General features: G+C 46.1%; 1 protein-coding gene and 1 non-coding gene across 2 annotated transcripts; one reads left to right on the top strand and one right to left on the bottom strand.

Annotated features, from left to right (window-relative positions):
* Window positions 1-3,796: 3,796 nt before the first annotated feature.
* Trnak-cuu lies at window positions 3,797-3,869 on the top strand. The gene has a single exon. It is a non-coding gene; the product is annotated as a tRNA-Lys (tRNA).
* Window positions 3,870-6,226: 2,357 nt separating this feature from the next.
* LOC8026725 (protein-serine O-palmitoleoyltransferase porcupine) lies at window positions 6,227-24,068 on the bottom strand. Its single transcript, XM_029983282.4, has 13 exons — window positions 23,839-24,068; window positions 23,551-23,741; window positions 20,931-21,132; window positions 20,771-20,814; window positions 20,135-20,313; window positions 18,897-19,003; window positions 18,619-18,729; window positions 14,033-14,133; window positions 13,881-13,957; window positions 13,136-13,199; window positions 10,164-10,249; window positions 8,260-8,367; window positions 6,227-6,953 (listed from the first exon to the last, which is right to left on the bottom strand). Exons 2-13 carry the CDS (start codon window positions 23,738-23,740, stop codon window positions 6,855-6,857), a joined length of 1,368 nt encoding a protein of 455 aa, XP_029839142.1. The 5' UTR covers window position 23,741; window positions 23,839-24,068; the 3' UTR covers window positions 6,227-6,854.
* Between the last annotated feature and the right edge of the window lie 59 nt (window positions 24,069-24,127).

Raw genomic sequence — 24,127 nt, forward strand, 5'->3', positions numbered from 1 at the left:
TGGAGTACCGTATTTTCCGGACTATAGTCCGCACCCGGCGTATAGTCCGCAGAGGCAAATTTGGGGTCAAAAATGAAAGTTTTTGCTTAGATAGTCCGCACCCGCTGCATAGTCCGCACCCAGTGCATAGTCCGCACATGGTGCTTAGTCGACACGAAATTCTTCTCAAACGTGGCACACCTTGACATATGTATGTTTTCTTGGCTCTCAAAAAAGCCTATAATATACATAAATTATCAATAACATACTCTTTTATTCACAAAATCCGTCCCGTCTCGTCATAATCGACGATATTGAAAAATATAATTCCTGTATAGTCCGCACGCGTAGATAGTCCGCACAGCCAGAAATTTCAACTTTTAAACATGTATAGTCCGCGGACTATAAAGAAAAGCACACCAACAGAAAAAGGTGACGAGCGCAGTGACGTTGCACTTTCGTCGCTGTTTAATTGACTCGTCGGCTCCTACCGTTGGCCGCGCTCCGACGTTCGCTTATGACTTGCGCGTTCCACGATGTCAGCCGTTCCGCCATTGTGCAGGGGTTCCGACCTCTTAATAATCGGCACACAAATCGGCACGAAGTCGAATTTCGATTGAAAACGTGACGTCAATTGTTGTAACAAGGGAGAGGTTCATAAATTGTTCCCGAAGGACTAAAAGAAGGCTGATGTTGGGAAACGAATGCTTGCGAAGCTCACGAAAGCAAAACTAAAAATTAAAGCGCAAAATAATGTCCTGCTCGACTGGCACGTTATACATGCGACTTCACCCCACTTCGACAGCGCAAGAAAATGTTAATGTTTGTTTTTTGGCATAATATTTTTTGCCGTTTTCTCAATGCGGAGCGCGAGTTCGTCTGCTTTTTGCGCAGGGGTCGCGGTGACGCCAGAACGATGCGGAGCTGTGACAGGCTTTGATTGAAAGAACAGTGCGTAGAGCTCAATGCTAGGTGCCTCGAAGTCTACCCACTACATTTTTCAATGAGCTAATAAGAGCTTGGCGTTCTGACACCGTCGCAACGCCGTGCAGGAAGCAGACGAACTCGCACTCCGCATAGTTATGTTGAATTTAGAGGCCACAAATCGCATGTCGGGAAGAGCAGAGCATGGTTGGTATTACGAAAACGCGTTTAATTTAAGTAGCTTGTAAAACCGTCGGAGCTCCTAAGTTGATCCTACTAAGGATCGCATGGTACTGTAGAAATGCATTACAGTTACTCCAGTTGGCAATCCACTTCCTATTGGTCAGAAGCCACAAGGGGCTTCCCGAGATGGCATTTTTCGATTTCCATATAGGGTGCCTACAAGCGGGTTGTTTCGGCCCAGTAACATCACTCCATGGCTCCTGGTGTCGAAGGCTGGCCACAGTTGCCCGTGCACGAGGGCTCATGAAAACACACGAGAAGCAATAGACCTTTTGCCAAATTACCCAAGCATCAAAAAGAATGCCGGGAACATAAATAAACGCGCTGGGCGTGCTGGTGTCTTCAGCTCTAACTGTTCAAAAGCAAAAATTTAAAACAAACGGCACTTCGCACGCGCGTTCCACTGATGCTTTATTTTGTACGCTCCTAACATTCTCATTGATGCTTGGGTAATTTAGCGAAAGGTCTATTAGGGTTTGCTCCTCAATTATTTCTGCACCCTATTTCACCACCATGGACGGACGTTACGCCTTCAGCAAAGGCGAGCTCGCTGTTACGCCGACACGCTGGAAGTTCCAAGCAATGCAATTACTTCGCAGTTAATTTTCTATGACAGCTACACTTTAGTGACGTTGGTTTGAAAACTGTTTCTGCCTTGTCTATTTTTAGCTTCAAACCTGAAGGTTCAGCATCCGGCATCTCATCTCACGGTTTGTGCCTCTGCTCCGTTAACTTCATTAATAGTCTTATAAGTGTCCGAACTCTCAGTGCAATACGAGTCCGCTATCTTATTATTTTTTAACACTACTATGATTTTAGCCTTCTATCTACATGGCACTTCAAAGGAATAGTGTACACAAGTATTAAAAGACTTTCAACTTTCCCACTCTGGTGAAGAAGGAAGACCAGCGGAGCTGTACAATGGAAAGTAATGGCCGGCCGCAAGTCGGCAAGCCAGCGTGGAAAGGCTGCCGCCACCTTTGAGCGACGGCGGCAACCAGATATGTGGATTGCTGTCGTCGCTCATAGATGGCAGTAGGTGTCCAGAGTTCAGTGCCATTTCTTTGCGGGGGACACAATCCTGGGGAAACTATACTTTGTTTCACCTTATGTTGTACTGCAGCGCAGGCTAGAAGCTCGAGCACATAGCGTTGACAGCTGCCCCTAATGCACAAGCCCACAAGCTGCCGAGGTGTGCTCTAGAGCAAGGTGCACGCGCTTGTAGCCTTTCCTGCGGTACATCGTAAGGTGAAATAGAGTATAGCCCTTAAAGGGATACTACAACGAAATTTCGGCACTTATTTTATGGTCTATATTGTGGGAATTCGCCCTTTTGGGGTGTTACCACTTAGAAACACAGAAAGGTTCCATGGGTCCGGATAAAGACGTGTTTATTGACTGCAATGTCAGCACGCTTCGCTCTTAGACAATGAAAAGTCTGGGCGCTGGCTCAATTGCCAGTATCACCCGGTCGGTTTCCCGCGCTGCCGCATTAGACAGATTCACGGGAAGTCGGAGGCCCACAAAGAAAAACCGAGCTCCGTAGAGCCAGGGCCTCCGCCGACGAGAGCCTCTGGCCCACCTTCGGGGCCAGCTTATGTAGCCTCGGAGAATGGACGCGCTCGGGGAGGCCACTAGCAGTCGCGTCCATCATAGCTCTCAAGGGTGTGCCGAAGGCGCGTTCACCCAAATGGGCAAGGGAGAGCCGGCCCCTTCGGGGAATTCGGCCTCGTGGTTCCTTGTATCCGGGAGGCCGACGCCATTGGTGACGACGACTCCCACGGCCTGCTTGAAGCTAGGCCTGGATAGGGATAGGGGGAACCCAATGGTTCCCACACTCCCCCCTTCTCAAGGCTAAGGTAGGCCTAAAAATAAAATGGCCTACCGGCTCTCAAAAACAAAATAAAAAAAAACGAAACGCTAGAGCGAAAGAGCATGCCGCGAAGAAAAACAAAGAAATAAAAAAACGATCAGCGCGGTACATGCTGAAAACTCTAGCTCGCTGCTTGACAGTGGACCCCGGGTGCAGCCGAACTCTGCAGCCCACGCTTCTTGGCAGGCTTACCGGGAGTAGCGTTGCAATGTCCGTGTAGTGGCCTGGCTTGCGCAGGAAGGACGGCCCGGACACCCCATGACGAAATGTTCGAAGGGTCACAGAAAGTACGGCGGCTGGGCGTCTCTCCTGGGGGACGCACCAAGTGGCACGGGCACTGTCACCGGGTCCGTGACGCGGATGCGAGCTGCTTGCTGTCGGCACGGGTCCACAGCTTGGGTCTGCGACGAGATGCCACGTGTTGCTGGCCTGGGGACGAGTCCAGGCAGGGGGAGGGTGGCTGCCGCCATCTTGGCCAGCAGCCGAGGAGCCGGATCTGGACAGGCAGGCCGGGGACGGCGACGATGACGCTCCCTGGCGTCAATGCCGCTTCGGTGTGGAACCATGACCCGGGAACCGCCGGGAACTGGAATGCCGCCTGCGCTCTGCCCCCCTCTCCCGTTTCGTTCCCCAAGAAGGAAGCTTCGGAAATTCCGAGCAAGGTGGAGCCGTCCAACTGAGGACACTCGACCAATCTCTGGGTGCACAAGGCCCCAGAGATAAAAAGAGGCAGAGACAAAGATGTCTTTTCTGCCGTGAGTCACGTGCGTCGCACTGGCCCGGCTAGCTCAGTCGGTAGAGCATGAGACTCTTAATCTCAGGGTCGTGGGTTCGGGCCCCACGTTGGGCGCCAGTTGTGGGATTCTAGTTTACCCCAAAGTCCTCAGTGAGGCAAATACCCACTACTTAACTCGTCGGTTGCAATAAAGCGGGTTTCGACTTACCTTGCTGATCGCTGTGAGGCAACACCCACTCCGTAGGTCGCTGTTATGGCGGCTACGGCCGGGTCCGTCCGTTGACTGCCGTTAGGCTCCGGTGGACGGGAGACCACACCAAACACAGGGATACCGTAGAAACGTGTTTATTGGGCTTACGCCACACGCTTTGCGCCCGTAGGCGGAACAAAAGAAAAATGAGGTTGGCGCTGCCTTAATTGACAGGATCACCAGGAGAAAGGTCCGCGCTGCCGGAACTGGCAGGATCACGGAAAAGGGGGAGCAGTAAAATAACGATGAATACTCCGTCGAGCGTAGCCCCCCCTAACCAAGAGCCCCGGCCACAGGTGGGTGGCCGGCTTATGTAGCCTGCGGGAAATAGACGCGCCCGGGGAGGCCGGTAGAAGGTCACTCGAAAACGGGACGCGTCCATAATCACTCCCAAGGGTGTGCCGATGGCGCGTTCACCCAAAAGGGCAAGGGAGAACCGGCCCCTTCGGGGAATTCGGCCTCGTGGTTCCTTGTATCCGGGAGGCCGACGCCATTGGTGACGACGACTCCCACGGCCTGCTTGAAGCTAGGCCTAGATAGGGATAGAGGGAACCCAATGGTTCCCACAATATGTGTTCAAAGGTGCAGTATCACATCGAACACACCAATATCTTGTTTAAAAAGTCACAAAAAGGAATTTTAAAACGAATTAAACAATCAGCAAAGAGCACCTGGTGGATGTCGCTAACGTCTCGTTTGTAATGCCAGTCTAGGAACCTTGACAGCTAGTGACGGTGAGTTTCTCGCCTCCAGCCACGACGAGAGAAGAGGGGAAGGAGGAACTCCCGTCTTCCCGAGAATCCCTTTTGTGTGTTCCAGAAGTAGCTATTGTCCCCCTACAAGATTACAGAAGATTAACCCGACACTCAAAATTCGTACGAAAGCAGCCGCTCCAATGGCTGGAACGACTAGGCCATCCCCTCGACGTCAGCCTCGCCGTAGCTTTGCTCGTCCCGAGACGACCTACGTCATGATTGTGTCGGATGTCACGTGCTCTAAGCTGGGCCTTCTCAGAGCGCTTGCCAGAGTTGGCCGTTTATAACAAAAAATACAGTCACCAGGCTCAAAATACAAACGTACGATTGTCATTTATGGATGCTGTGGATCATATTCAACCTATTTTTGAACACGATGAATAAATTTCAAATTTCGTTGAAGTATCCCTTTAGCAGCTCCGCTGTAAAAATTGGAGACAAACTGTCCATTTCAAGGTAATAATATTCTGGAAATAGCCGACTCAAATTGTGGTAATATATTTAAGGTACGTATCACAATCAAATTTTTTGATTGTCCCTCTCAACCTTCGGGACATTTCCGAAAAAAGGAGGAGGGAGCGCGCACAGCTTTAATCGATGGAACAGGTTTAGCAAAGACAAGTTCTGCATAGTTCGAATGGCTGGATGCCATCATGGTCTCCGGGTTTTCCTTTTGAATTGAGAGGGACAGTTGTGTGAAATCTGTTCCGTGCGTCCATCTATACTAGCATTGTTTTACCTTTTTATAGATGAGACGTAGCACCACGCATTTCAGTTTGTCTGTTCCCCAATTCTGTATTTTTGTACTGATATGTGGGAGAGCGAAAATATAGATAAAAGAGGGCCTTTAGCTGCAACCTCTTCCCATCCCACGCCAAATGTTCCCTTGCCACAAAAACTCTTCAAACTTCATTCAAGAGCCCAATTTTCTTTTTTTTTTGTTCTTAATAGAGAAAACAATGTTTCTGGTATCACCTAGTCCTAGGATGTCCGCGTGCCAAATGCTACAATGTAAAATTATTCGAAGTTCCAATTATTTAGAAATCGGCAAGAGATTCGGTCCACTTTCAACCCTTGTCCTTGTTTGTTTTATCTTCATCTTCAAAAACAGTCTTCGGTCTCCTTAATATGTTTACTTTACAGATTTTCTTGCACCCCCCCCCCCCCCCCTCTTTTTGTGTTAAATTTTTTAAGCCACTCCTATAGGATCTACAGAAACAACTTCTATGCTCATAAGCCTAAACCATTGGTCGCTTGACGATGGCTAAGTAGTTCGGCCTCAAAGTTAAACAGTCTGTGCCGAGGCAAACGTTGTGGTTATGAGCTAACTGATAACCAGTCCTCATTTGGAATAAAAGGTCCGAGCTTACCAACATGCATGGATGGTGCATGTTGGTCCACAAAATGTACTAACATACATATTTTTTATTCTGCGCTCATGTATGCCATGCTTAGTTAAGGTGGGCTGCGAGAGGCTAACATTGGAACTTTATTTTCGGAATGTGTACAGACTGGGGCATCTCTGGTGTAAATGTCTCGATCCAAAACATGCATTATGGCACTAACAGTCAAACAGCTGCATGTGGTACTGACATGATTGAGCTTGCAGTTTGTCAACCTCTTCTCACATGTACTTTGACTTACATCTAAAAAACCTAGTTCTGTCAACAAAAGTAAAACGTGTTCATTGGTAGGATATCACAGCAAGAAAAGCAGTAGTAGCAGCCTCTGAACACTAAACCAGAGGCCCCACAAAAACTGAATATTGATACATAAATATAAAAGAAATCGCAGGATAAAATCAGAAGGAATGCGAGGAGTGCATTAAAAACACCTACTACTAAGAAGAAAGCATGAGCAATAGACTGTAGTTGAGCACTCCATAAGGTTGCATAAAAGCAAGTGCGAAATGAGTGTAGAGCACAATAGAGAGAGGAATGCTACTTTGTGACCTAAAGCACCTCAGTGACTGACGTGAAGGTGTAAATGCTTCCGTTTTTGGCATCGGATGACAGTGGTCGGATCGATCAGCGGTCGTTCACTCCTCGTGCATATTCTAGGCACGGAGCTGGCTGGTCGTGGTGCCTGGCTCAGTCAGACCAAGAGGTAGAAGAGGAAAGTGGCCAGCGCCACCCAGTGACTTGCAAACTTCAACTCCGACCACTTGCTGAGTGTGTGTGACATACTGTAGCCCTGCGTAAGAAAAGAATATGTCACAGTCAGCTGGGGCTATGAATTAGAGTGGAACCAGGGATGAAAACAAAGTGCGACAAGACTGCCGGGGGGCTTAGACACTTGAAACCTTTACCTGTTGTAAAGAGGACCACCAGCAACATTAGTAGTATGTTGTGGTGCCAGTAGACATTCAGAATTCTTTGCAATGGGGCACAAGCATTTGGAAATAAGAAAAGAAAATGAAACATAAAAATAAAACAGAAAAATTAAAATCTAGTGTAGCTAGCAATGAAACACTGTACCTGCATATTTAATTATCCTTTTTAGAGGAATTTGTTAAACAACAACAACATGCTTGAAAAAGCTTATGAACACCTGAACTTTTGTTCCTAGTGGTGTCTTGCACCAATCAAGAAAATGAAGGAACACCCGGTAAAAAGCACAGCTGGAACATCACACATATAGTGAGCATAGTTGCGCCAGGCACATGGTGATGCAATCTGAATGGCACATGACCGGAGTCGGCAGGTTTGCTAGTTTAGGATGACACACAAAACTAAGTAGTATCTGAAATTACGTCCTTGTTGGCTTCTATCAGAGAAGACATACCGTGAAGTTGCTAATATAATGTTTCGGTTGCGGTTTAGTTTACATCTGAAAAACGTATGCTTTTGGTTCGCAACTCCTGCGAACCAAAAGGTTCGCAGGAGTTGATCCGAAGAAAGCAAAATACTTCCATGTGGCCGTCTCCAGCGGTCTTCCAATGACAGTAATCGGCATGCCATGCCCTGTGCCACTGTATGCGCAATGTGCACAAGAGCAGTCCTGTACAGATTTCCCCGACAGCTTAAAATATAATCTGCACATCTTCAGGGTAATCCGACAGCACACTGACAAAAGTGTTTAGAATTGTCTTGAAAAAACAAAATACAAAACAGCTAATATGTAGAAAAAGGGACATTCTTTGGATTTTAATAAATGCAAATTACTTAATTTTATTTGCACTATTCTGCCAAAGAATAAAAATCGTTGTGTAGGCCCCTCTTCTCAATGTACTACCGAAAATTTCAAGACACCCCCCAAACAAAAGATTTGGCACAGCAATCTCTAGAAAACTGAGATTTGCTTACAGGTTACAAGTATGTGTAGTGTAAAAAAAGACAGCACGCCCCTAAAAGATGGCTCACTCTTACTTTCTGTTAAATTTTTATTTGTTGGAAAACAAAAATGAAAGCACTAAAAAATGCACCACTGCTAAAGATTGCATTATCTATACAAGTATTGGCGATAAATGGGGCAGCAAGTTCGAGGAATGCAAACTTGCCTGTTCCTGGAGCTGTGGTGCTGCATCAAACATGACTCCAAGGTAGGCCAGGTGGAAAACACTCAGAAGACCAAAGAACAGGTTTGTTCCAAACACTGCAGGATGGTCCTGCATCGTGCATAAAGGAATTTATTAGGAAGGAGGATCATTCCAGAATGAAAAAGAAACATACATGTTACAAACTATCTGAAGATGCAAAACAATTTGTCGAAATATACCGCCTACCCCATAAAACCATGCCTGTATTGCCTTCATATGGCTTTTCCAGAGTGTCGGTCAATGATATTGCTATCAACATGCCCTCCTGGTAAGGCCGCCCTGACTACCACTCTAAGAAGGGCATAATTATACACAGTAAAAAACAAAAAACAAAAAATTTAGCTTTGAATAAGAAATAAGCGTTAAAAGAAATTTAAAAAAAATCTATGTTCACATTTTTTTTTTGCACAGCACACATTTCTTATTTAATGCTCAACCCAGTGTAAGGTACTATATAAAATGTAAAACATGCACAGAACACTTATGTAGACAAAGTACAGGGTCGTGAAGATAAGTCCGGACTTTTTCAAGATTTCATCCCTCAACAATACAGTGAAGCTAACCGGGTGTGCTGCGTTTCTGGGGACAGATGATTCGACGGCGGATCATAGCATAATAAAGAATTGGCGACTTGTTCAAAAATGAGCAAGGAATATGACCGGAGGGCAGCAATACTTGAATCGCTTCGTGCTGGAAAGTCGCCTAAGCAAATCATTGCGTGGTATGGCTACAAGAAGACACAAGTTTACAGCAGTGCCAAGACGTTCAGATACTCTGTCAGCCAGGAAGACGTTGCGGCGAACCGAGCAAAGCACGGAAAATGGCCAATATTCATTTTATCAATGCGTATTATCTTGACGACCCTGTACATTGTAACACATTGTACTATCAGCTTTAGAAAATGCGGCACTGTCACTTCGACATCAGGGACTAGATGGCAGATCTGTGGGCAACAAATTTATCTCAATAAACGGGTGCCATAAATACTACAAATTCTTCTCTATAGATTATAGAAGTCTTCTTCCCATCAAAGTTGACAACTCACAGCATAGGTACAACTTCAGAGCTCCCACAGTAAAGAAATTTACAGCTAAGCATGTCAAGTCCTTAGAGTCCTCTGGTCTGAAAATTTTTTGTCACACGATGGGACAGCTTTCCCCAGGGACAAACTTTAGCATCAGTGGCACGCTCTTGATGCCACAGGGGAGCAAATCAACTCGGGCAAAGGGCCTGCTGAGTGAACAGGACATACATCCAGAGTCGCCTCAGAAACTCTCCAACTGTTCGAGATGGCTTTGTGGCTGTCCCAGAGTTTCAAGAGACACTGTCGATAGCTTTCAGCCACGCCTGCATAGGCAGAAATGCAGCCAAGACTAGCAATGTGCACGAAACACTGCTGCTGCACGCTACTGGCTAAAGGCAGTAAGACAATGATGGCGTATGCGGGCGTGACTACTGGCGGTGTCATCTATAACTATAATATTTAACTATTACTTGTATCGAAATGCTTTCCGAGTACATCCACAATTCATATATGCTCAAACTTTTACAGATACATCTTTGAGAAAGTATTGACCAGTGTTTCCTGATAAACCATTTGGTCTAATGTCTCAAATACTGCAATCAGTGACACCTGTGGTGAAATAAATAAATTACAAGGGCAGAAAATGGCACAGTTCTCAGACGAAAGGCATCTCAAAACTATGGTGTGTCCTGCAATATTAAATAAAGAAATAAAAATCTATGAAATACTCTGCGGCACCGCTACATTAAAATGTTGCATCAGGTGTCAGACCTCACGCAACAGATATCAAAATCAGTCTAAGGTTGTTTTTCAGGAAGTAAGGCTTCACAGTCAAACTCACACTCTTGTAGCGGTGGTCACAGTGCGGTTTGCAGCGTCTAGCTCCAATGCAGGCGTCAAATACCGTAGCCAGCTTCTGGCGCAGCACTGTGGGGAAGGGGTCACAAAGCAACACATTATCGTGGAGTGCATACAACATGCAAGGGTGCTTTAAAGGACACATGCAAAGGAAAAAAACTTTTTTTTTTAACAGGCTAGTTGAAAAAAACAATATTATAAAACAAATTTACAACGAAGGAAAAAAGAATTTAGAGCTATATTTATGGCGCAAAACGAGTTTGTAGTTGGCACCCGCAGGAGCCGCTGCTGGTCACATGATAGGCCTGTGCGCCGCTGCGCTGCGTCGCCGCCGCCGCACGCTGAGTGTTGTGCGACGCCACTTCAAAGCGTTTCTCCACACCGCCGTCGCCGCCACCGCACAAGTTCGTCTGCTCCGGGGAGCCGCCACCGTCATCTGACCGGCGCATAGGTCTATCACGTCTGCTTGTGCCTTTTCAGGAGTTTCGTTTGGCATCTAAATGTTACTTATTAATCTTAGTTTTTTTGTTATACTTTAAACAAAGATGAATAAATTACTTTTAGAGGCCATAGGAGGCTTCCAAAAGAGCTAACTACAAATTTGTATCGCGCCGTAAATATAGCTCTAAAAATTTTTCTTTTTCGTTGTAAATTCGTTTTATGACTTCCTTTTCCCAACCAGGATGTTAAAAAAAAATATATTTTTTCTTTGCATGGGTCCTTTAAAGGGGCACTGACAAACCAAAGGTCGTATATTTTGGAGTTGTTTTAAAAAATGCAAGTTGGAGCCATAGACACGCTAAAAAATACCATAATGCGAAAAAAATGTTTTCCACCCGTACGCTCACTTTTTTCTTTTTGGCACCCTGCTCACCACTTCGAGTCCTTTGATTTGTGATGTAATCGATTATAAAATTTAGAAGCTTTGTAAGCGACATTTCTATAATATTTAATAACAACATTCATAGAACACGTACCATAAAATCCCGAATGATAGCCCACCTAACATCGAGAGCAAATCGGGTGAAAATATGTAGTGGGCCAACTTTCGGTGTACAATCAAGTAAAGTTAAAAAAAATTGCTATTGTTAGGTCGTTTCCCTTCCAAGCTTGTATGGTGGCGAGGGGCAACGAAGGAAGCAGGACTGTACTTCCCAGTCAGCAACGTTCGCTGAAGCTAACTAGCCACATTTACGCCGAGGCCACCATTGACCCCAACACTACTATTACAGGAAGTGGGCTATCTTTCATTATTTAAAAAAAGATATAGCAAATCAAGCCAGAATAGGGGTGGGCTATCTTTCAAGAGTGGGGCATCTCTTGGGATTTTATGATAATCTTAAGGCAAATGCAAATGCACTATAGTCCGTTACAACCTAAGAAGGAAGTGCGAGGGTAAGACGGGCTGGAGAGGAGGAAGCAGACGGAACGCTAAAGAGAGAAGGAGGTTTCCTCCTCTCTTCTCCAGCATTCTGTCTGCTTCCTCCTTTCCGGCCCGTCTTACCCTCGCCCTTCGTTCTTAGGATGCAACCGACTATAGTTTTGAAATACCGAAAATCTGAGTTCGGAGTGATGTCGCCTCCTGGCTTTTTATCCTCCGTCGAAAAACATGCAGGCGCTCGGCACATGTAGCACTCAGGATGATCGGCGAGTTGGGGAGTTGGTCGGAGTTCTCTGCTTTAGGTGCCCGACGACCTCTCAGACTTCGAAAAGGACATCGTCAAACGGTCAAAACAAGTGGGTTTGGTGTCTGTGTAGCATAGTTTCGGTTGTGACCCCTTCGGGACAGCCTTCCTTTCACGCAGGACCGGCACGACGTGGCATAGGCGCCGACTACGGAGATGGGGTAGTGTCAGGGGCCAGAGTTTCCCACCGGCAGTGCCAACCCCCCCTCCATTTCCAAACTCTTCGGAAAAGCAAGTACCATCGCCTCCGGAACCTCTGGGTGCACCTCATTAATCTCATCTGTGCGCCCTGGTGCCTGCACATATCGATAGCTGAACCCAGTGGATAAATAAAAATTTATCCACTCACCAGCTTTCTTCACTAAGTGACTAGAGCTGGTGAGTGGATAAATTTTTCTAACTATTCGTGCAGTCCTGTTCGAAGACCCTACATAGTATTAGCGAAGACGATAAAGGCTAGCGCTGGAAATTCCCTTGAAGTAGTTGCGAATGACAACAGTGGCACCTCTAGCAGACCTGCAGGCTGCGGAAGTAGACGACATAATATGTTTTGTAAGCCCCTTTTCGTTTTCCCAAACGTTGAAACAATTCATTACGGTCAGTGCGCTTGAACCACCGAATTCACTGATCTGAACTGCAATGACAGCTAAATTATGGGGTCACAAAAGCAGACATTTGTTTAGGCATCATGCCATCAGCATGCTTATCCTAGTAGGATAAGCAACCTGGTGAGGCATCTTTCTGGGGGAGGGAGGGGCGGTGTTTCGTCGGGCCCCAGCCCCCAGCCCCCAGCCCAGCCCCCCCTCCCCCCACCCGGGAAATTGAGAACTTTCCACTTTGTGAGCGACGTGGCCGCTCACGTCACTCACAAAAGTTCACTGCGCATTCTGTTCGACCTCATACCGTTTCAAAGACTTTGAGATCGCTGAAAGGGCCCTAAGACAGCTTCAAACTCATAAGTGAAGCGTCGTCTGCTCCCAGCGATAGGCGGCACGCATGGAGAAGAGCGGCTGACAGCGGGGCGTGGGCAAACACGATACTTCAGGTAGGGACCGTTCGGAGGCGTGAGTGAAACTCGAGTTGCAGGACGACTCAATCTTTGGCGTCACTGCACTGGCGTTGATCGCGTGGGAACTTCAAATACGACTTTTGGAAATTGTTTTTTTCCTTCACAAATACCGAGTTCCCAAGTCCAAAATTCCGAGGGTAATGTCCAGGCATTGATTTCAATTGCTTCCGATAATAAAAAAAAAAGCCAAATGCCACTCACCAAACTCCGTATAGGTGTAAAATCCCAGGGACAGAAGGACGGCTGCCAACTGAAAGTTGATGCCCTGGAAAATATTAATTCTTAATCAACTGTTTAATCATAGCCGTGCAGAAAGAGCAACAACCTCGTGAAAACATTGCTGAACTCCCTCACTAGTCGTCTCTCTTCTAAAACTGAAGCAATAAGGTTATACTAGATGCCCTGTGACAAAATATCAGACAAGAAAAGTTTAGTTTTGCTCTAAACAGCCGGAATTCAAGAAATCAATTAAAAAAGTGGACAAAGCTGCAATTCTGGAGCATTTTCTTCCAGTGGTACTGTCTCAATAGTGAGTTCCACTGAAGTGCTCCCCAAACTTATTCTCAGTTGTCCCTTTACATTGTCGATAAGATGTCACGACAGGAATTTTTTTCCGAAGAAAACTCCCATTTAAATGGATCCAATCCAATCCCACTTACATTAGTCTATGGTAAAGAATTGAAGAAAACAGTCCAACTCTGCCCCATAAATCTCCCCCTGAAATTTAAGGTTAATTTCCCCACTGTTCAACAAATTTCCTTCACACTCTAAGAAGCAATGTAAACATTTCAATCATAAACTTCAGTATACAAAAAAGCTTCCCTATAATCAGTCAAATTTCTTAACGCCACTTTTAATATCTCAGTTGTTGGTTTGGGGAAACAAAGCAACTCCACCTCAAAAAATAGCTATGAATGCCCATAGCCAACAATGAGCGAGCACCTACATGAAGCAGCGAGCTCGCGGCATAGGTGAGCAGAATGGCAGTGAAGTTCCCCAGAGGCCTGGTTGCCTTGAAAACGTCTGAAAATTTGCGAGGACGCCGTGAGCAATGCCAGACCGAGAGATGTGAAGCAACAGATACAAAAGTGGCCTCACATTGTCTAAGCCAGGTGTGCATGGAGCGATTCCAGTGGATCACCACTTCGACGAGGGACCGCGGAATTTCCACATCTTTGGGAGAGGTGACGGCCAGGTCCCTGGCGGAGGGTGATTTCAAGAGGAGGACAGTCACTCAACGTCCGCCGACCCTTGGAGGCGTCTGACGTAGCTCTCTATTTACGAGCTTTCATGAATTACCGAATTACTTCTACAGCATGCATTGGCGTACAGTCGAATGCCATTAATTCAAACTCTCTTAATTCAACTTGCGGGTAATTCAAACCAACAGGCACGTCCCATCCTAGGCGTCTCTATGGGAGGAAACTTCTGGTAATTCATATTTGGCTTTATTCAAACAAATTCTCAGTCCCCCTTGAGCCTGAATTAACGAGATTAGACTGTATGAGGCCCCAATCCCTTGTGTGGTGACCTTGAAAGGCAGGTACATGAAGAAATTATTAATCAAGCATGAAGATAACTGTAGAGCTGTTCATCTTAAGACTCAAATCAATTTGTGTCTTTTGGGGCAGACCAGACTGTGAGACTATGTCATTTTGCTTCCCTTCATCATTACAACTAAAATTCTGTGGACCTCACTCACATTTCACTGACACTACTAGAAAGTGTGTTTAAAGTGTTCTATTCTTTATAAGTGTTCATAAATAAACTACCTATAGAGGTTAAAAGTGGCCTTGCATGGTAGGCTTCAGTTTGGATTTAGTCGATTCAAACAGTAGGTCCAGAATTTGTCACTAACTACTGCACAAAAAGGTTGTTTTTGTGCGGACATAAGTGGTTGAAAAATGCAGATGAATCCCAGTACGATAAAATCAATGGTGCTCATGCATACAAAGCCATGATAGAATCGTCCGATATCTACCTTCTTTTTTTTTTACTTGCAGCCTCGGCGATAATGTGTTTTTTTTTTCTTCGAAAGAAATTAAACTTTTGTTCTCACATGGCAGCGCTATGCTGTTATGTTTGCTGACAATCACTGTTGCAAAAGATCTGTAACTGTTGCCAGCCACACCACACCGTCGTGCAAAATCATATGTCGACTGGTATCAACCGACAACCATGCTGTTGCCAACATGCAACTTCCATGGATTTGGTTTGGCTTGGCTTGAGCTCAGACCCACTGCAAATGAGGGTTGCTTATATTTGTCACCTTTACAGAGAGATCGGAGGCTTTGGAGGTCTAGCGAAATACACCGATACCTTGTCACTGACATCAAGCAACCTTTCCTGCCAGGATTTCCACTGATAGCTACGTTTTGCTAAATTGGCAATTTTTGGTCTTTCTTCGCTAGTGGAAATCACGTTTGGCGACAGGGTGACTCTCCAGCTACTTCCGTTGCTTCATGGTACTCTGGCGCACCGTTGCGATAGTCCGTGATCTTGGATCCAAAGCAACGGTCACTTTTGAAGAAAATGGGTCGACGCATGGATGTGTACATGTTTGCAAGCATGTCGTCCCGACTGGTGCCCCGTGAGTGCAAGCAGGTGCAGCATGTGCTTGAGGATGACCGTGGCAGACTCGCAATTGCATGTGCTTCCTTACACAAGCAGCAACATGGTGGCGGCAAGGTGCCCTTTGTAATCGTGTATACTGGGGGCAGCAAAAACGCATCTGCTGCTGTGCTTTTCCCCCGGCAGAATGGTAGATCTTCCAGGTCAGTGTCAGCAATGTTTGATTGTTGGAACTTTTCAGCTAGCGCTTGGCAACGCTGCTTATATTACAAAAAATTAAATCAAATTACAATGTTTCCAGCCTCCAAGCAGTAGTTTTCGAGGCATCTGAGCTCTCTCTGTTTGTTTGGCGAGACCACAAGCTGCAATATTAAATGGAAAGATGATAGAATATTTCTTTAGTTTGTAAATTAGATGAGCGAGCTTAGTTTTCTTCAACAAAATTTGTTGAAAGCAAAGTGGCGTTCGTAAAGTTGCTCGTTGTGGAGAGAATGTTTATACACCATCTTTTATAGACAACCGACGGGGAATCGAAAATACTTTGTTGCCGTGGAAATTTCGTCAAGGCAGCGTACGCTCGAGTAGTGGAATTAGACACCCAAGCGAAAATTTCTAACTGGGACCAGTTGGCACCTCAACTGGTTTCAACTGGGACTAACTGGTACCAACTGGGAATGAACTGGGACCAATAGGAGTCCAACTGGGACCAGCTGAGGGGTCAACTGGTTTGAACCATTCCCAGTTGGGAGTCAACTGGTTTGACTCCCAGTTGGGAATGGAGTGAACTGGAACCAGTTAGGAAAGTAACTGGTTGGAGCGATTCCCAGTCGGACTTCAAATGCCTTTCACGTTCCCAGTTCACACGGGGCAACAATTTGGACAAGTTGGGGGTGAATTGACCTTTGCTAATGAAGAAAACTAAAAACACTTAAATTTTTAGATTTATACGAACAGGGAAATTTTTAATTACTGGCTACATTTATATATTTCTAAAAATAATATAAAAATTTTAATTAACTAAATAATTTTTTTAATTGGAAAATATAATTAGTGACAATGTGTTCACCTAAATGAACATTTAGTGCATCATTAAATTATATTAAAACATTTATTTAAACACCTACAGCATTTTTTTCTTTTTTCTTTTAACAAATAAATTTATCTTTTGGCCAATCAGAGCTAGCCGGCCGCCATGGCACGTGGGTGCGGAATAGCGGTATGCGCTGTCGACAGAGGGCGCTGCCTATGCTGATGCCGGAGTCGGACGGACGCGGTAGAGAAGGGTCACCATTGCTCAAGTTGGCGTGGTTATGAAAATGTCAAAACTACAGCTGCGCTTCTTTGGACCTAACTGTAAACACATCATGGTGGCGGCGGTGAACTTCGAGGATGGAAAGATGCAGTTTAGCGATTGGAGGGCACCCAGGAAAGACCGGACGGGAGAAAACGCCGCGGAGAGCACAATGGCGAAAATGGCGGGAGGTCTACCTCGAAGATGTTCGACTATTGTGACAGAGATTGCAAGGTGGGAGCGCTACCGCATCCTATCAGGACTTCACCTGCGCAACGTGGGATCACGGGTGAGCACCTTTCTTCATGCGATGGGGAGAGAAGCTGAAGACGTCTTCACTAACGTCTCCAAGTTTTTGACAATAAAGTCTTGTCAACCTTCCATTTTGTGCCGTGTTTCACTGTTGCTGGAGTTGGTACCAGCGGTAACTGGGACCAACTCCAACTGGGACCAGTTGTAACTGGGACCAATTCCAGCTGGGACCAACTCGAACTGGGACCAGTTGGACAACTCCAACTGGGACCAGTTTCAACTGGCAATTGTTCCATAAACCAGTTGCAACTGGGACCAATTGGTCCCAGTTGAAAATTTTCGCCTGGGCAGTACTAATTCACTTTTTCCTCCTTTCTCCATTTTAGCCATATATGTGGTGATGCAGTACCAATCTGAATAGATTTATAACTTGAATACTAACAAAAACAATTCTTTAGCTGAACATTATATCTAAATAAATAATGTAATTACCATATCTCTACATTTGTTTCAAGCAGTCAACAAATTATTTGCATCCTTCGTAGCTTTGATGTTAAAAAAACAACTGCACATAATTCCAGAAGGTTTGGCCAATTAGCGCTTTCGCAACAAGAAGTGCTAAGAAAGGCTGGTTCTTCATTTGTTTTCTGAAAACATCAAATATTTTTCTAGCAGTGTTGCTTCACAAAAAAGACTGAGGTACTATCGGGGAAAAATGAAATGCGAACACAGGAGCGCGTGGCTCGCGGTACAGGCTGCACCACCTGGAAGTGAACCTAGGGGCGAGGGTGCGTGGCCTACTCCGATGTGTTCACGCCCCTCGATTGGCGCTCCCCCAGCTTCGGCAGTGCGCCTCTCAGTGCGCTGAAAGCTGTCACCGCTATCTTTGCCTGCTCGGCGAGTGCGGCAAGCTTCTTTGCAGCGCTGAGCCAGCAAAGATAGCGGTGATAGCTTTCAGCGCACTAAGAGGCGCACTGCTGAAGCATGGGGAGCACAGAGGGAGGGGCGTGAACACGTCGGAGTAGGCCACGCACGCTCGCTCCTAGGTTCACTTCCAGGCGGCGCAACCTGTACCGCGAGCCACGCGCTCCTCTGTTCGTATTTCATTTTTCCCCGATAGTACACCTAAGCATTCTTATGAGTTGTGAATGTGAAAGCATGTACATCAATCTTGCTGTAGGTGGTTGAGCGTGCTGGCTTCTAATTTACGATAAGGAAAGAGGGAAATTGAAGACAAACAGACAAGACAGGCTTTCAACTTTCGCTGCTGGCGCGCTGACTGGCGCTGCGTGTCCGGCGAATGGGTGCCTGGTCGTCGCTGGCTAGCCAATGGGGATCGCAGCAATGTAAATGGTGCCCCAGGCTGTGGACGCGTGCTAGCCGAAGGAATCGAAGTGGTGTGAAATAGTCATTTGGCTCTTTCGCTTCATGAGACAGTTAATGCTTTCGCATTAAAACCAAAACTTCTCTCAATGCGGCCCTCCCGTAGGAGTGAGACACTGTACCAATGAACTGCGGCCAGTGGTAGTGAATGGGGAACCAAGTAAGGTGGGACATAGCCTCAACTCACAGGGAACCAGCCTGAGTGATGCCAGAGGCCACCGCAGTTGTTTCCGACAGGAAGGAGATGAAGTAGTGGCTGAAGCGGAAGGACATGGCATCCCTATAGGCAGCCGGCCACCTGCAATGCACAACAAAGCACTTACGACAGACCGACCAGCAAATAAGATGCCCAGAGGGTGCAGACCACACTCTCCCCCACATTAGCATCCAGTTGAAAAGCATCAGTGGTGTAGGCAGAGGGGACATTTGGGGTTCGGGGTCTCTCTGCTGGTAGGCGATGCGCACCTGAAGTCTCCGAAGGGCAGCAGCCAAGAAGCCCAGCAGGTGGACACTGTAAGGCTCATGTATGACAGCAGGAAGCAGCGGCCCACAGACAGGCTCCACAAAACGTCCTGAAACAAGACAACTTCATCAAAAACTGCTTCTAGCCTAAATGCCATGGGCATCTTCTGAACATAGCCTGCTATGAATCCTGTCCCAACATATAGTGGTGACCTAATATTTTTGTTCAAGTCCTTGCAAGCGTATTATGACTGCTCAATTATCGTATCTCACATCCAGATTCACGTTCGCTGCAATCGCACAGTTGCCATTAACCCCATGTATTGTTTGCCTTCGCCAGTTCGCATTTGAAACTTCTTTAATCATCTTGACACATTGTTTATCGACATTTTCAGTGATGACCTCTTGTTGTTCAAGAGGAGCATTCCACTCTTGTTATAGTGTGTTCTTGCAGCGTTATAGTGTGTTCTTGCTTGCTACCTTTATAAACCCATGCCTGTTGGTAGGCCACAATAAATAAAAAAAATTAATAAACAAATAAAAATTGCTGCACAAGCCCAGGGAGGTTTTTGTGCCACAAACCATACTCTAGAACTTTAGAAACACAATACATGTGGAGGAATCTTTATTGTCCCATTAAATCGTGGCAGGCTAGTAGTCAAAAGTTTGAACTGTTGGGACAGCTGGATAGTGTGTTGCCGTAAGAGAAAAGCTTGGGCTTGAAATTAAAGGGAGATATCTTTGAAGATGCAGTTTTATTAAAGAAGAGCTATATCACTGAAGTCATTCACAAAATAAAGCAATGTGTATTTGATGAAGGAAAGGACAAAGTGACACAGGAATGTGTCAATAGAAGAATCTATTCAATAACACAGCAAAATATGCAACATCTATCGACACAGCCGTGACAAACAGGGTCATCCATAAAAACCTACTGACAGATGGGGTCTTGTTGCAAGTTTGAGGGAAAGTTCTGTCTGCTCTCGGGAGTTTCATCTACCTTTCAACATCCTCCTACACAAATTGGAGCATCGAGATATATGACTCACTTTCCGATGAACACCCTACATTACATGGCCATTAGCAAGCATTCGACACTCGTGGGGGCAGACCAATATGTAGGGACCATTTTTGTGGGCTGGTCTTGACACCTACCTGTATTTCCCAGCACAAAAATAATTCCAGGTGAGAGAAATTAAATATGTCTCAAAGAGGCATGCCAACAGAAACATCATACTTACTACAGGACCTGCATCGATGCTGGCATCGTAGTCTGAAAAGCCGACCCAGGGACCAAAAATCGAGGTTCCCACGTGGAACACATAGCCCAGGATGTGCAACAGCGGTGGCAGCTTGTAGCTACCGCTGTCGACGTCCAAAGCCAGAGAGATCAGTTTCATGGCAATGATCATCTGCGGTCCTGCATACCAAATGACACATAACATACTTGGACAATTCCTTGGAATTACTGAAGCCTTGGACATTGAGCAAGGGCTGCAAGTCCCTACTCGGAGTTGTTCTGCTGCTTCTTCCAGGGTAGTGGAGGAAGTGGGGGGGGGGGGGACTGATGGCAAATAAAGATGGCTACATTGAAGACTGCTGGCATGACATTTTTGGCTGACACCTTTCTCGATGAACCAGAAAACAATAGGCCTCTTTACAAAATCAAAATTTAAGTGTACATTTACGCTAGTTGGCTAAGGACTTTCGAAGTTAGGAAAAACAGCACAAAAAGTGAAGGCCACAGAAAGACCATCTCCAGCTTTCAGTGACTGCCTTGGGTTCTCATCTCTCATATTGTTTTTAATCAATGCGCTAAATCTGTTTTTCTTGAGCGTTTGTCAGAGCCCTTTCTAATGTTCTGTCAAGTGCTTTACCTCGAACTCTGTGCCAGGACGTAGCATCCACGAGGTACAGTTCACTGGAACAAAAAAGCAGTGGCAAGTTAGCATGAAGTCACAGCTACAAGAGGACAAATCAATCATAATGAATAAGGAGTAAATGAATCACTCAACGGTGAAAACAAGTCAGGCTCACCAGACGACCACAAAGGCGATGCAGGCAGCAGAGCAGATTAGCCCTCTGAGCCTCCTGACGCAGAGGTCTACAGACAAGAGGACGGCAATGCCAAACATGGCAAAGCTGGCAACGTAACTCGCAAGCCCCGCAAAGAAATGGTAGAGGCAGCAGATGCCGGCCAGGGCAGAGAGGATATGGACTCCATTCCTTGGCAGGATATCTGAGGGGAGAGAACAGACAAAAAGTGAAAGCCGTTTACAACTCCCTGTTACGCCGAATTAGAGCACAGCTCTTGAGGAGGAGGAGGGAAGGGTACTGAGGGGGAAGGGAGGGGGCTCACGTGACCTCGGAGAAGGGGGGGGGGGGGGAGGTTATGCGACCTCGGGAGGGGGGGGGTCACGTGACCTCGGAGGGGGGGGGGAGGGGGTCACGTAACTTCCCTCCTCGAGGTCACTGAAGGTACCCAAGGTCCTCCCGAAGGAACCCGAGATCCTCCCGAGATCCTTGGGGGGGGGGGGGGGCAGGGCTAGCGGTTACACCGATGGCGACGCCGCTCAAGCCGGAAACGGGCGCCTCAGAGCTGTGCTTTAGAAGGGCTTCAAGTTGCTTGAGTAGCATGCCGGAAAGCTCCCAAGAACTTCAATGAGAGGAAGACTGAGCTGTAAGCTGCATAAAATGTCTCTTTATGGCAGACTGTGACTAGGGCTCCGTGTTTTTGGATAAATCCGAAAAACTCCTGAAAACACCCGCCAGTAAAATTTTTGTCAATTCGGATTTATCCGTCAACTCCCAATTGTTACTGCCCATGCCACCCCCCCCTCCCCCCCCCACAGCAAAAAAAAAAGAAGATGTATATATATATATTTTTTTTTACAATTTGAGCAGCGCAGGTTTAATGGTCGTGGGAAATTGACACCATAATTTTCTTTCAAGCCTCGAACCGTTGTCAAAAGGGGGTCTTACGGCTTGTCTCGTCAAGGTTGGTTCAGGAAAACAGGTCATTGTCCCATTCGTGTCACGACAAAAGCCACGCTTTTGGTTTTTTGGGGCCATGGGATTTGAGATTTAGAGAAAGGAGAGGGTATGTTTCTGGGGTTAACAGTGAAGCTATGGACCATAGAGATTGTATAGTATAGAGAAGAGGGGCAGTTAAAACTTCTCTATTACATCCTTAACCACTCCACCTAGCACAATTGCGGGACAGATTGATGGGATGACTACGAGCTTCCTTGTGGCTACCTCCGGCAGTTTATTGATTTTAAGGTATCGACGTTTATCGAAGCCACACTTGTGTATAACTTCTGTCATGGGAAAAATTAGTATTGCCAATGACACCAATGCCAAATTCAACTAAATAAATTTTAATTGATACAAGCGCATTTTATTTTTTATTTGGCATATGTTTGCATCTGGTTAATTTTTATTATTTTTCAATAGGAAACACTGCGAAATTAATCTCCAAATTTCAAAGAATTGGGGATTTACGAAAAATAAACTCCGATAAACAATGAATTTTTGCTAAGAAATAAATTCCAAAAAACACCCTCTGAGTTTCACGAAAAATTAACTCTGAAAACACGGAGTCCTAACTGTGACCCATAGGCCCAACCACTGAAGTTTTGTGCTTAGTGATATTGCAGCATGCATGACCGAGAGAGAATGCTCCTCCATACTTCTAGAAGGTTCATGCTTACTCTCACCCCAAGTAAAGCAGATTTTTTTTTTTTTTTTAAGGAGTCCAGCATGGCTTTGCAGACTCAATCTCGGACTCTTGCACCAGCCAGCTGTCAAACTGACATCTCGACGCTTGCTGCTGCCGCCTTCGATGTTCGCTGCTACTTTCTTTAGTTTCTGGCACAAGTTTGCTGATGAAACATTTCTTTCAGTTTTACACTTGTCAATCTGTTTCCGTCCGCAACATTTCTGGTGGAGGTGAGGGGCAAGAGGAAACAACGTCCCCTCTCTGCCATGCATGCGACAATATAGACTCTCTCGGAAGCAAAGGTCTTTTTAAATGGCACTGTACAGTCATGACGAAATGCTGCGGCAGGGGTCTGTGCCTCAAAGCTCTTTTTTTTTTTTTTTTTTTTGTGGAAGTCCAGAATATGACAGGTCATGGCTAAAAGATTCTAGTTTAGCCTTTCTACAGCATTGCGATACTTGCAATAAAGTGCTTCAATTGGCTCCAGCTAACGAAATAAATACTTCTGTCTTATTTTGGCAGTTGATGTTCACTAAATTGACCTCGCCCAGTGTTCTGCACAGCACAGCATATGCACAACAGACATAGCATGGTGACGAAATAAGTGAAATAAGTTCACCAGGCATATGCAGGTGGCTATTTTTTTGTCTGCTTCCTTACTCGGATTTCGACGTAGAGGAGCGAGCACTTGGTCCCCTTTTAGCTCCCATCTCTTCCTTACGTTAACGGGCGTATGGTCACGGTAAGCGTCTATCATCGTGGCTGGCAGGCACCCCGCCAAAACAAGCAAAAGCCTGCCGCCTCCATATTATGAACCACATTCATACAGTACCACCTCGCGTAGGGGAGTACAAAACATGGTGATACAACGAACAAGCAGGACGAGACAACCGGTGCTTTCAGGAAATTTAGTGTCACAGGCGGTCGGCAGCTCACTTGCATGGACGACGAGCCTGAAGACGATGCAAGTCGGTAAAAGGACGGCGGCCGCGCCGATGCCGTCGCGCAGCGTCGGAACCAGGCAGTTTGTGTACAGGTCGGCCAAAGTGAATTCCGGCTCGTCCGTGTAGTACATGGAATCGGACAAGCCGTCGTCGACGTCCAGATCCGTGTCGTAGAAATCCATTCTGAAAGAGGCCGCGACGACTGAAACCACTGTCCTTTCAGCGACCTAGAAGCGACCTTGTTTTGAAATATTCTGATTAAATATATCGCATTAATTACCTGCTAGGGGTGCGAGAAGGGGGGGGATTTCACTTTCGGTGCATGCCTGGAATCACTGGACAACGTCAGTGAAACAAACTTCGAGTAAACAAACACACATGCAATGCTTGGATTGGATCGCATTGGATTCTTTTTCTCTTCCTTGACAAAGCCGTCAACTGCACGTTGCCAGACCTATTCGCTATTTCGTCAAAACAGGCGCTTGTCTGTAAATATGTCGTGTGTTGGTCCGGTCGGTCCGGTCACGTGGCTTATCGTTCATATTTTTGCGCGGTCGCTGGCGTGTAGG

Source organism: Ixodes scapularis, unplaced genomic scaffold, assembly GCF_016920785.2.
Source record: "Ixodes scapularis isolate PalLabHiFi unplaced genomic scaffold, ASM1692078v2 PGA_scaffold2__306_contigs__length_199485367, whole genome shotgun sequence".
NCBI classification, from domain to species: domain Eukaryota; kingdom Metazoa; phylum Arthropoda; class Arachnida; order Ixodida; family Ixodidae; genus Ixodes; species Ixodes scapularis.